This window comes from Cynocephalus volans, chromosome 2 (assembly GCF_027409185.1).
Source record: "Cynocephalus volans isolate mCynVol1 chromosome 2, mCynVol1.pri, whole genome shotgun sequence".
NCBI lineage: Eukaryota > Metazoa > Chordata > Mammalia > Dermoptera > Cynocephalidae > Cynocephalus > Cynocephalus volans.
Genome location: NC_084461.1, coordinates 114037894 through 114052563, shown reverse-complemented (window position 1 = coordinate 114052563; position 14670 = coordinate 114037894). Strand labels below are relative to the sequence as shown.

Genomic DNA, 14670 nt, shown 5'->3' with positions numbered 1-14670 from the left:
CAACACCTTACACAAGGAGCAGACATGAGATTCCAGCTGTCTTCTACAAGCAGGATATTAAAAAGATTTGCAAAAATATAAAATAAAGCCACATCTTCTCACCATTTTTTTGTTTTGGATAATATAGTTAATTTTTATAAAAATTATAAAAGCATGTTCTTTATCCTAACATTTGATGAGTCTATAATTATCAATTTTAAATGAATTAAAATGTTTTTAGAATTTCTCCATTTTAACTTTTAATATGGTAACAATTGAGAAATATATGCTACATACAAAAGCCCTTTGGGATCTTCAATAATTCTCAAAAGTGTAAAGGGGTGGTAAGACCGAAACAGTTACAAATCATTGACTTATAGCATAGACAACTTAAACATCTATATAACAGTTTCAAACATTATTTTAAAAAAACCTTGTGGTGTCATAACGATAATACCAGTTCTCCAAGTCAGTGTCACAACACATGCAAATGTTGTGCAAATTAAATTGTGTGACTAAGTATAGCTGCAACATGTATAAACATATATACAATAATGCTTTAAAAATATTCCTTGGAATTCCATTTCCAGCAGTAAGAAAATACTGGTTGCAAATCACCTGTGCATATATACACGATGAGGTAAAAATAAGAAAAATCCTCTTAAAAGCATAGCTGAGTTCAGAGGTAAGGGAAATATCCCATGGACCTAAGGAAAAGAAGAGAAAGTACAGAGTTCTCAGCTGGCAATAATGAGCTGGTTGACTGTGGGCATTCGCCAAACTCAGATTCAAAGTGTTTAGCCCTAGTCATCACACTGAGGCAAAGATAGTGCCTGTTCAAGGTGAGGCCTTAGAACTGAAACTTCCACATAAAGCCTGGGAGAGAGGATGCCAGCTCCCTCTCGCCCTCCATACAAATTGCTAAACCCAATGAAAGATAGGTTAGAAAAACAACCTGCTCCCTTTAAAAAGGTAATGGCATGAAAACTTGTCTACTTTGACCTAGACTCAGTTTTTGTTTTGTTTTATTTGTTGTTGCTGTTTTTGAAACTTCCCCTGAGAACGTTCAGAAAGGTTGGGGTATCTAATTTCCAATATCTGCATAGTCTAAGAAACACTAACCCAAGAAATTAACTTAAATACTTATGGTATTTGTGATTAAAAATTATATCTTGATAGAGGCATCCTTAATCCAGGCCACAAAGGATTCCCACAGATTAAAAAACAAAAAACACAAAACAAAGAACCCCACCCACAAAAAAAACCTTAAGAAATAAGAGTTCAAGCACAAACTTATATAAGCTATGAATGACAAGCCACCATGAGTGGGATTCAGCAAAATCAACAAATAAAAGGATTAAAACTACAAGAACTTCAATAATAGAATTACTAGCTAGTGACTATTCAAGAGTACATTTAAAATTATTTAGATCTAAGATATTGAATGCATGAGAAAGGCTCAATTAATTATTAAAACACTCTAGCAAATATGGAATAAATCAAATGAAATGTCTAGCAATAAGTTATTAAAATTTTTAAAAGCCTTGATAAATGAGTTAAACAGGTTAAACAGCATATTTTTTAAAAGAGAGAATTAATAGAGCTGAAAAAGTTACCTGGAGCACAGCACAGAAAGACAGAGATGGATATGAAGAGAGAACAACAGATATAGAAATTGGAATTAGAAGCTGCAACACAGTTTCATTAGGATTCCCAGAAAGAATGGTAGAAAGAATGGGAGTAAACACTGTATTTGAAGAGATTATGTTGAGATAATTCTAAAGAATAAATAAAAGACATGCATCTTCAGATTCAGGAAACATGATGAATACAAAGTTCATCGTGAATAGAAAACAGGTCAACTAGACCCTCAATGTGCTAGGGAAAAAATACATCCAGAATCCTGGGATTCTATACTCACATAAAATATCTTTCAAGAATGCAAGTGAAATTAAGGCATTTTCAGACTAACAAAAACTTAAGGGGGGCTTGCCACCAGTGGACCTTTATTAAAGGAAATTCCAGTAACTATTGCTTCAATCAGAAAGAGAGTAAGATCAGAAGAGAGACCTGGGTTGTAAGAAAAAAGTGAAGAGCTAATAAAAACTAATAATAAAATAATAAAACTAATAAAATAACAAATATGTAAATAAATCTAATTGAGCATTGACTGCAGAAAACCATAATAACATCTTGAGGGTTTAAAAAAACAATAAAAATTTAAAAAACAGTAATAGTAGCCTACAATAGATGCAGGGTATTTAGTGTGTGGCCCTATGGGCCATGTATTCCTGAGAAAACAAAAAAGATTAAGATTAGATTTTGATAAATTATGTATATATTATGTATATATGTTTCAATTTCTAGAGTAAATGTACCTTCTCAGGCTCACCTGCTGAGTTCTCACCCTCTATTCAACAGTTCTTTATAGCTTAAGGCCTTATACCTTATCATCCCTAACTCTCCCACCAGGTGATGCTTTCCAATACATATGAATACATTATATCTTAGCTCTATCCAAGCTTAAACATAAAATTATCAAAAAATCCTTACAACAAAAAACATCAATTCCCTACCCCACCCATTTTAGCTGTTTCTTCTAGTATTTCTCATTCTCTCTGTCTCTGTCTCTGTCTCTGTTTCTGTCTCTGTCTCTCTCTGTATGTACATATTTAGTGGACATAGGATTCTCTTAAGTATATGCCTAAGAATTTATGGTCATAGCATTAATGGCCATAGGTTATACATATGCCACTATTTGTAGGCACTGCCAAAAGTTTGCCAAGGTGGTTACACCAATTACATTCCCTCCTGAACAGTGTGTTTCCGTAGATTCACATACTTCTGTTTACTTGGTAAGGTCAGACTTTTAATTTTGTCAGTCTCATTGGTACAAATCTCTTAGTGAGCTTGATGTTCATTTCCCTTATTACTAATGAAGTTAAACATTTTCCAATTTTTAAAAAATTCAGCTGTGATGTATTTTTTTCTAAAAACGGCTGTTAGGGTCTTTTGCCTTATTTGGTGTGTCTACTTGTTTGTTTCTTACTGACTAATTTATAGAGGTTGTTTTTATACTCTGGGTTCTAAAACTTTTTTGTTTATATGTATTGAAAATACTACATATCACTAATTCCAAGATTAATATTATTTCACATTGTGATGTGTCTTAAAATCAATAATATCTTAGAATTAAAATTCGTCACATTGTTTTTCTATTTAGTGATATACAAAATAATGGTATAATGTCTTAATACGCAGACATTTTACATATTAATATAGTTTAATTCATCAAACATCTCCTTTAGGATCAGCATTTTTGAATCCTCTTTGAGAAATCTATCTCGATCTCAAAAATAGAAAATTATCTTTTTATATTTTCTTATATTTTTGCAAATCTAAAACATATGGGATTAATTTCAACTTTTTTCCATGGGAATAATCATCTTAACATCATTTATTGAACAGTGCTCACCCAGTGATCTGCCTTATGTATCAACTTTCTAATATGTGCCACTGGGATTTACTATACACCATATCTTGATATCTGATAGAGCAGATATCCCCTGCATCCTTTCTTCATCAGTGCCTGGTGATTCTTAGGCCTATGTTCCTACACATAACATTTAGAATCAGCCTATCAAGTTCCTTCAAAACTCCTGTGAGAATTTTTATGGAATGCATTGCATCAATAGATCAATTTGAGGAAAATGGACATTTGTATTATATTTAGTCTTTCAAACCATGAGTAGAGTTTATCTCTTCATTGAATTAGGTCTTCTTTATTGAATTGTAATATAGTCTATAATATTAGTCATTTGTCTTGCATATTGTCATTAGGTATATTCCAAAGTACTTTATTTTTTCTATATATTAAATTGATTTTAATTAAATTTCTCACTGGTATATAAAATACAATTGATTATTGTATATTGATTTGCTATCCAACCACCTTACTAAACTCTTCTTTTAATTTTCATATTTTAATTCCATATTCTCGGCTTTTTCTTTATGTAGACAATCATATTATCCACTTTATTGAAAGGGCTAAAATTTCTAGTACCTTGTTGAGTAGAAATAGGAATAATAGAATCTTCTTGTTTCTGATTTTGAAAGGAATGCTTTTAATACTTCACTATTTAAAAAAAGATGTTTATGGATTTTTTTTGTAAATAACATCTATTGGCTAATAAAGTTCCCATTCTTTCCTATTTTGCCAAGAATTTTTTATCATGAATTTGTTTTGAACTGTATGAAAGACATTTTCTTTATCCAAACGAGATGATCATATGGTTTTTATCTTTAATTGGAATATGTAGTTACATTTTAAGATTTTCTAATGTTAAACTACCCTTGCATTTCTGGAATAAATCTGGAATAAAATAACCCCGCTTGGTTATTTTAAAAATACATTGTGAGATACTATCTGCTAATATTTGGTTTTGATTTTTTTTCATTTCTTTCCTAAGTAAGAATGACATCATTTTTCTTTCTTACACTGTCCTCTCAGGATTTGGTAAGAAATTTATATGGTTTTAATTCCCTCTCTTTCTATACAGTTTGCAAAATATTGGAATGATATGTTCTTAGGAATGTCAGTAGAAATCATCTGTAAAGTTATCAGAGCATAGTATTTTGGGGGAAGATTTTAAAGAATTGATTCAATTCTTTAATGGTTAGGGGACAATACAGGCTTTTTTTTTTTTTTTTTTTTTTTTTTTTTTTTGGTCTAGTCTCTCAGCTAGAAATGGTTGATTATAATTAATTGTGTTTGTTAGCACAGGCTGAATCTCTTACTTTTTATATATATCATAGTCCTAATTTCTATTTTTTATCTAATCTCAAACTCTCCATTGGTTCTCAAAACTAACCATAGAGGCAGAATTCTTGACCCTGCAAATTCTTGTCTCCTCCAAAATTCATGTGGAAGCTTGATCCCCAATGCGGCAATGTTGAGAGGTAGGGCCTTTGGGACGTGAGTGAATGGTGAGCCCTCATTAATGAATTAATCAATTCACTAATTAATGGATTAATGGGTTAATGAATGAGTAGGACTGGCACTGGTGACTTTTTAAAGAGAAAAAGTTGAGCACTCTTTCCCCACACCATGTGATTCTTGTGCCATTTTGGGACTCTGCAGAGAGTCTGCACCAGGAAGATGGTCCTCACCAGATGTGTTCTCTTGACTTCCTAGCTTCCAGGCCTGTAAGAAATAAATTCTGATTCTTTATAAATTACCCAGTTTCAGGCATTCTGCTATAAGCTACAGAAAATGGACCAATACAGTCCCAGAGTCTAAAGATTCGAGAACATCGTGTTTCTTTAACACTTCTCTATAAATGATGGGGAGAGGAGGCAATTATTTCTTGCAAAGTATGTTGGTTTTCTATGACTGCTGTAAAAAATTATCACAAATTGAGTGACTGAAAACATCCAAATCTATTCTCTTGCAGTTGTCTTGGTTAGAAGTTTGACACAGACCTCATTGGCTAAAATCTAGGCATTGGCAGGTCTGTGTTCACTTCTGGAGGCTCTAAGGGAGATTCTATTTCTTTGCTTTTTCCATGTTCTAGAGGCTGCTCATATTTCACTAGTGCCCCTTCCTCCTTCTTCAAACCAGCAATGACAAGTCGAATCCTTCTCATTTCACCCCTCTCCACGCCTTTCTTCAGTAATCACATCCCCCTCTGACTCAGAACCCCTTCTGCCCCCACCTATCAGTGGCGGGGGCAGATTGGCCTATCAGGATGACCCAGGTTAATCTTCCTACTTTAAGATCAGTTGATAAACCTTAATTCCATATATAACCTTAATTCCTCTTTGCTTTGTAACCTGACATATTCATAGGTTCCAGAACAAGTACATTTTGGGGGATCATTAGTCTGCCTCCTACAGAATATAAGGCAACTTCACTAGCAATACCAGCAAATACATAGTTGCCACTTGCATACTAAATTATACTTTATTTCTCCAGAAATTTGAGTATACTACCATAGTTCATCCAATATAAGCTCTAAAAAACTTTGAATTAAATTATGACACAATTCTAATAAGACACTGATTGCAAAATGAATCCCAATTGCAGGAATGTTAAAAGGTAAACACACATGTGTTTTAAGATTGATATTTTATTAAAACATTTAATGGCATTTTTTTCTTCTAGTATCTATATACCTACCTACCAACCTACCAAACCCTCTACTTAAAACTAAAACAACAGGAAAAAGTGTGTGATTAAGGAGGTGGTAAAAATGATTTTTACTTTTTACCCACTAAGTATCTTTTCAAACACAAGTTTAATAAATACTACAATTTATCAATTGAAGCACTTAGGTATAATACACCAAAACACTGAGATAGCCCAATTCATTTAAAATGTACATGACTTTTGACTTTGCAAATGAGCAAAATGTCCTATTGTTTTAAAGTTAAAATACTGGTAAACAAAAGTTATTCCTGAGTTAATACGTTTGTATTTGCCATTTCCAATATTTTTCATGACTTCATTCAATAACATTTTTCTCCCACTCAGCTTTCTCGTTGTGTTTTTATATATTACATGTGTTTTATCTACTATATACATATATTGTATATCTATTACATGTGTTTATTATCTATTATATAAATGTATCATATTATAAATGAAAGCTGACTGTTATTATAGTCATAAGGTCTGAGGCAGAGGCCAGTCCTACCATTTATTAACAGTGATGCTGGGCAAATGTGAACCTTTCCGTAGGTATTCGATGGAATAAGAAGGTGTGATAGAAACTGGTGCATGCTGAGTGTCGATTAACAACTAGCTGCTTTGCAAGTGTCACAGTTTTATTATATTCTGTGAGGTAGATACCATAGCCTCTGTTTTATAGGTGAGGAACCCAAACATTTAAAGTGTTCAGTAATGTGCCACTGTCACATAGGTAATAAATAGCACAGCCCTGATTTAAATCTATATATGTGACTTCAAAAATCCATGATCTGTTTATTCTATTTCAAAGCTTTCTTCATCTGTAAAATAGTAATGATAATTAAAGAGTTCAAAATTTGAGAGAATTCAACAAGATAATGTTTGCAAAATCACTGTATGAGTTACAATCCATAGCCTAAATCTTTGCATTGTTTTAAAAATATGACTTCCTCTTAATTTATAGGTCAAGTTAATAATATAAGACCAAAGCTTTTAACTTCTGTATTTGCCCTCTCACTATACCTAGGAGAGTAGGGAGAATTCTCTTAAAGTTTTCATTCAACCCCATAGTATCCAAGCTAATAAATAGCAAATCCACTTCTTTTCTTTTCTCTGTCATCTTTCAATATTTTCATTATAGTATTCAAAGTGAAATGGGCTAACTTCACATTAGTTGTAGATAAAAGACAAAGGAAGTTATGCACTGGCTAAAGAAAAGCATCTGACAAAAAAGTATCTTCCTTTGTATTATATGGGGAGATTTCAAAATGTGTATAAATAAATATTTTATTGATTTGAACCATAAGTCTCCTTTGCTTTGTTATACTAGAGATTGACAGCTATTAAGATGATAGATAAGCTATATATACATGCTTGTTTGATTTCTTTAACAAGTCACAGAGCAGTTTTCAGTACTTTCTTTCTAAAAGTAGAAAGGTTATTAGTGCTGCCACATATTATACTTTTCTTATAAATGAATATATGAGTATCAGGGAAGATTTCTATGCCTTAAGCTACAAATAATAGGAATAAAGGCCTTAAACTCACTTAAATAACAAGAATATATGGGCTCATACATCCGGAAGCCCAGTCATTAGATTGGGCTCCAGAGCTGGAGGATGCAGTGTTCACCAATGTTATCCAGGAGAAAGGCGAATTCCCTCTCTCCGTTCTGCAGTGTATGATGTCAGATTCACCCCAAGTCTGGTTTCCTTCATGATTATAGTGATCAGGGTTGCATTCTTACTTACATCCAGTGGATACATATAAGAACAAGCTCTAGCCATCAAAAATGTTCCTTTCTTCAGCTTGATGAGGCAAACATAGGGACAGGTCACATGTCTCAAACAGGGCAATGCCACGTGCTGACCGGCTTAGGCCTGAGGTACTGAAATGGTCCTCTTGCTAGGCCTAGACTAGTGATGACCCATCTGTAGGGCATTATCCTTTCCAACATGGCATGGCAGCTGCACAGCAGCACATGCATGGATGATGGGGCGGCAACCACAATGTCTATTCCTCACAAATGTTTTTATAAATCTTATAAATGTATATGACTCTAGACACAGGCATGGTCATTGTGACAAGAAGGGTTTTTGTGGGGATTGGGAGGAAGAGACTACTCTGACTTTGTTGTTATAGGTTTTCATTTTATGTCTCTTAAAGAAATATTTCATATTTTTTCTCTGCTCAAGACTACATAAGGAAAAGACCCTTGTCTGTACTGGGTCTAAGAAAGAGAACTGCCATAAGAATCAGTGGGAAGAACTAGGCTTTAGTGATACCAGAGGTAACCTTGAGAACCTACACACTCAGAAATACATAGAGATTTCCGGAAGCGCACTGGATTTTCTACTTCATGTGCCATAACATTTAAAAATAATTTTTATCAAGATTTTAATGGATAGGACTGATTACACTGCTCTCCTGCCAAACCTTACATACTCCGACTGTTCAAACACACCAAGGTACTTAATTATTCAAATGTGCTTTAAGCTAGAAATAAGTTTTACAGATAATACGTATTGCAAATTTGTATGCTATTTTCAATTAGCAGATTTAGTAAGATGTGAAATATAGTCATAAAGCAGAAACTGGTTCTCCTCACATTAGTGCCTGCCTACGTGATGTAAAGAGACAATTCATGTAGCTGGACGCTGTTTCTCACACGTGCTTGAACAGGGCAAGACATTGATGTCTCCCTGATGCAGAAGGCTCTAGGGGGCAACACAGCTGCTGAAGTGGAGGAAAAGGTAATTATTTTGATAGAAGCTTTATTCATAATCAAGATTCTGTGGTTAGGGTGATTAAAACTATATATCAAATTTTAATTTCTGGAGATTCTGGCAGGAAGAGAAGAAAACTGCAGGAAGCAGGTAAATAAATCAACACTAGGAAGAACGTCCCTAAATGAATTCAGCTTTTCCTTAGATGTCAGATCTTGTTATGCTCACAGTCCCTCCTGAACCTAATATTCCCTCGATTCCATCATCATCTACCTTTATACTATTTTAACTATTTTGCACTTATTATTTAAAATTTTAATCATGAGGAGAAGCATGAGAATTTAAAGTTAATGGAACTAGTTAGAATTATTTTTTAAATACCTATAACTCTATTCTGGATCTTTTATTTATTGTCCATCTTACAAAGAACAAATGACACCTCAAAGATGGTTAAGTTAAAATATTAATTACCCTATAGAAATGAACCCTACATTGGTATGCTAAAATCAGGTTATGACTCTCACTATATACCATATCAATACTACCTCCACCTTTTTACATATAGCTACATGACTTATACACACACATTATTTTGGTATATTTGGATAGGTACATTTTTATTTATATAGATGCATTTATTTTACGAATAAATATATACATGGCCATTCTCTTGAAATTAGAACTGAGGTTTCATGGACTGCATGGCTATATGGTTATGTTTTAGGAATTAAAGATATCCAATACATAATTTGGAAAATTTGCTACTTTATGTACAAAGAATCCTCATGACTCAGGAAAATTAGATGGATTTTCTTTTCACATAGTCTGCAAAGAACTTCAAGCGTATAAACCCCCCCAAAAACCTGTTATCCTGCAAAATAGTCAATCATAATGGCATTAATACATTTTGTATTGGGTTATCAATAACAACAGAATTTTATTGAACTTATGTGTGTATCTCTGGGAAAATAAAAAAAGAACTGATGATAGTCTTAAAGCATCATTTGAAAATCATCTCCAATATATAGTTAATTAATTAATCCAATATTAAGCTATTTCATTCATAACTGAAGTGTTGATAAGTGATCAGACATATAGGTGGTAAATACATATCTCAGACATTCCATAAATATTCCTTTAAAATTAGCATACTCAAATAATTTCCTATATTTAAACAAGCGACATGTTCAAAGTCCCCAGAACTCTCAAAGTGTGAAAATTTTTACATACACTTACCAACAGTATCACATGGTTCATCTTTGTGTACACAGAAATCTTTCCTAGAAAGAAAAATAGAAAATCCAAGTAAAGACAAGTCCTTGTGCACAAACAATAGACATCATGTGATTCACTTTTAATATGATTAATTGAAGTGTACCTCTTATCTCTAAGAATTTAATAAAACTAAGAATAAGATTAATTTTAAATTCTAAGAAAGTAGAAAATTAAATTTTGTTACATTTATGCCTGATATAATCCTGTGACATCATTGTTCCATTTCATAGACAATATTTCAAAAATAAAATACTATCTTGTTTTGAATTTTACACGATTTCATTATTATATTACAAAAAATAGTAGCTGGTGTTGAAATGTGGCTTTCCATTTGAAAAAAATATTGGAATATTTATACTTCTCATAACACAAATATAATTACCAAATTGAAGATTTAAATGTAAGAAGTACAATTTAAAACAACATAACATTTTATAAGATTGGCAAAAGTTATAAAAGACGGTTAATAATTTTAATTAGAGTATGAGGAAATTAGAATTTTTACATATATGGGACCTAACTATGAATAATATTCTATAATTTTTCCTCTTTATTTGACCACTATATCTTGGAGAGCATTCCCTAAGAATACTTCACTCTGGTTACCAATTACTTAGGATTTCATAGAACATAGTTTAGTAGAACTTAATAATTGATGAGTTATGAGGTTTGAAAGCAGACTCTAAAAAACAGCAAAACATTTCTATCTACATTTTACTACAGGTATGACCCAAGGTAACTTACTTAACCTTTTTGTGTCCTAGTTACCTCGTCTAAAAAATAAAGGTAATTACATCTACCACATAGATTTATTGTGCAAGTTAAATGATTTAACACATATAAAACACTTAAAACATAGGTTAATTGTATGGGTTGAAAGAGCTAACACATATAAAGCATTTTTTAAAAAATGCTGGGCACATAGTAAGATTTCAAAAGTTAGTTGTTAATGTTTTTATTGGATTTTTGTTGTTGCTGCTGCAATTCTTCTAATAGAAGCAATTTCCTATTGCTGTCCATTTAGGTTCTACATAATGTTTACTATTATAAACAATACTGCAATTGGTCTTTTGTTTGTGTATGAATGAGATATGAAAAACTATATATTTTTTTAAATTTCCACTCTCTGTTATGGGATCTGAATGTCATTCCTAAATGAAAAAATGACAAAATTAGGCACAATAATCATTCAAAGACCAATGATATTTGATCTACATTGATAATTGCAATGGTGAGTTTTCAATTCAGTTGGCTCAGCAGCATTTGTGATTTAGTAACTATATACAATGTTGTAAATGTTCCTTGCATGGAACATTGAAATGTATATTTTCTAATTGTCTGGAGTAGAGTTCTATGTATGCTCACTAGATGTAGCTATTACAAGTTCTGATATACAGTTATTCAGTAGAATAAGCAATTTTTTATTGACTTTTACATCTGTTAATGGAGGGAAGACTGTTAAAATTCCATTGTGGTTATGAATGTTTTGATGTTTCCTTGTTCTTCTACCAGTTTTTGCTTTATTTCAAAGCTAAGTTATCAAATTTACTTAAACTCTAAATTTTTATAATTTATCTTGAATTATTGTTATTGTATAAAAGCCATACTTATCCCTTATATTTTCTTTGTTAAAGTCTATAGTGTCTCATATTAACATATTAGTAAACATTAGTACAGTCAGGTCTCCGAATCTGTGGGTTCCACATCAATGGATTCAACCAACCACAGATCAGAAATACTTGGGAAGAAAAAAAATTCACCTATACTGAACATGTACAGAATTTTTCTATTGTCATTATTCCTTAAACAATACAACATCTGTTTACATAGCATTTATATTGTATAATGGTACTTCAAAAAGTTCATGGAAAGATTCATATTATCTTTTAATTCTATTTTTCCACGAACTTTTTGAAGTACCCTCATATTAGATATAACTAGAGATGATTAAAGTATTCGAGAGAATGTGTGTATGTTATATGCAAATACTACCCCTTTTTATGTCAGGGACTTGAGCATCCAGAGATTTTGGTACCCAAGGGAAGTCCTGAAACCGATTCCCCATGGATACTTAGAGATGATTATACTTTAAAATGTAAAAGTAAGCATACATCACACACAACTTAATGTTACTTTTCAAAGCACTAGCAAAAACAAGAGAGAAAAATCCAAATATATTGAGAATAAATAAAATATGAAAAGATTAAATTAACTTATAAAGATATTGTATAACCAGCTTTTAAAATTTTAACCATATGCTATTTATAAGAGACTCAGAGAAAATGAAAGTTAAAAAATAAAATGAAGGAAAAAGACATGCCAAGTGTATACAGTTTCCCCCAGGTGTTTGTTAGGGGACTGGTTCCAGGACCTTACTCGGATACCAAAATCTGAGGATGCTCAAGTCCCTGATATAAAATGCTGTAGTATTTGTATATAACCCATGCACATCCTCCTGTATACTTTAAATCATCACTAGATTAATTATAATACCTAATACAATGTAAATGCTATGGAAATGGTTGTTATACTACTTCGTTTAGGGTCTAATGACAAGAAAAAAATCCGTACATGTCCAGTACAGACGCAAGTACTTTCAATTCACTGTTGGTTCAATCTGCAGATGCAAAACGAACTGACAGGGAGGGCCAGCTGTGCAGTGTATCAGTTTCCTATTGCTGCTGTCAAATTTCCATACATTTTGCGTCTTAAAACAACAGAAATTTCTTATCATAAAGTCTGGAGGTGAGAAGTCTAAAATGGGTCTTACTGGGCTAAAATCAATATGTCAGCAGTATTGTGTTCCCTCTAGAAGCTCTAAGTGAAAATCTGTTTCCCGGCCTTTTCCAGCTTCTAGAGGCTGCCCGGGTTTCCTGACTGAAGGTTCGCTTCCATTTTCAAGGCCAGCGAGTGCATCACTGCGACGCTTGCTTCCATCAACACATCTCTTTCTCTGACTCTCCTGTCTCTCTCTCTCTCCCTTATACCACGTGATTACAGTGGGCCTACCCAGATAATTTAGGATACTCTTCCCATCTCAAGATCCTTAACTTCACTCCATTGGCAAAGTCCTTTTTGCCATGTGAGATAACATATCCACAGGTTTTGAGGATTAGGGCATGGACATCTTTAGGGGGGCATTATTCTGCCTACCACATACACTTGATATGTCTAAAACTAAAAGTTGTCTTTAGTCTCTTGAAAAAGGGAAGGACATAAAATGCTTTTAATCCAATCTCTCTCTTCAGTCTTTCGCGATTTTTTAATCTGATATTATAGTTCCAACTTGACTTTTTAAATCTCAAATCAGACAGTTTTTTTTTAACATCAGTACTTATTTAGCAATTTGCTTATATGTTTAGCATTTCATTTTCTCAGTTATATCTTGAATATATTCTAGAGAGCTCATTATTCTTTCTCTTTAAGTAAATCCTTCAGTATCTCCTTCAGTGTGAATCTATGACTAGAAAACTATCGCAGTCTTTTTTCCTTCATTTTCATTATTTTGCATTTATTCATAATAGAACAGTAGCTGATTATAGACTTTTAGGTCACCTTTATTGACTCCCATCACAATGAAGAAATTATTTCATTTTATTCTAGCATTCATAAATATTGGTTAGAATTCTACAATCACACTTTTTTTGCTCTTCTTTCATGCATTCGGTTTCTGCTTAATCTTAATGTTTCTTTTTGCCTCTAGTACTGCAATCCCACCAAGAGGTGTGTCTAGGTGTGATTTTGTTTTTATCTATCTTTTTGGTACATGGTTGATTTTTCAATTTGAAGATCCATGAACACATAAATATTCTTACCATTATCTATTTAATTAATCCCTCTGACATGCTCTTTACCCTCTTCTCCTAGAACTCTTCTAGGAATATGTTGGTTCTCTTCATTCTGATATTTGTAACTCTCAAGCACTTTTGTATTTCCATCTCTCACCACTCTTATGCAGCCTTCTGGGAGAATCTGTCAGAGCTATCATCAAACCTACTAGTGCTCTCTTCAGCTGCATCTAATCTGCTCTTCAACTCAGAAACTGAGATTTTTTAACTACCATATTTATTTTCTAGAAGTTTTATTTTTCAAATCAGCTGTTCTGTTTTCCAAAACATTTTATTCTTACATTTTGAATTTTAAATTTGTTTTTAATCATGTGAACATGCTCATTTTATACTCCTTGTCAGTCATTTTTTTAAAATCATTATTCTTTATTGTGACTCCTGGTTCTCACAATGGAAAATACTGTCATTGTGCACTTTAGAATTCTATTATGAACTCATCCATTGGTACTTTATTTATGGTTGTCTTATGCAGTTTAGATTGAGAGAGTTTCCCTCCAGAGCAGTTTTGCATATGCTTTCATGATGTGCTTCAATTTTGGGATCCCATTCATGGTAATGAATACCCAGAGGAGCCACTCATTTCCTCAACTGGTGTCATGGCTAAAACATGACTGAGACAACAAGAATGCCTCTTTGTTGATGACCTGTGTTTGCT

The 14670-nt window shown here is 32.7% G+C and overlaps 1 protein-coding gene across 1 annotated transcript in view; it reads right to left on the bottom strand.

Moving 5' to 3' along the window:
* ADAMTS19 (ADAM metallopeptidase with thrombospondin type 1 motif 19) overlaps positions 1-14670 on the bottom strand; it is a 265672-nt gene that overhangs the window by 167647 nt on the left and 83355 nt on the right. Inside the window, exon 7 of the mRNA XM_063087880.1 lies at positions 10129-10172. Coding sequence (XP_062943950.1) covers positions 10129-10172 — 44 coding nt within the window. The remainder of the gene's footprint in view (positions 1-10128; positions 10173-14670) is intronic.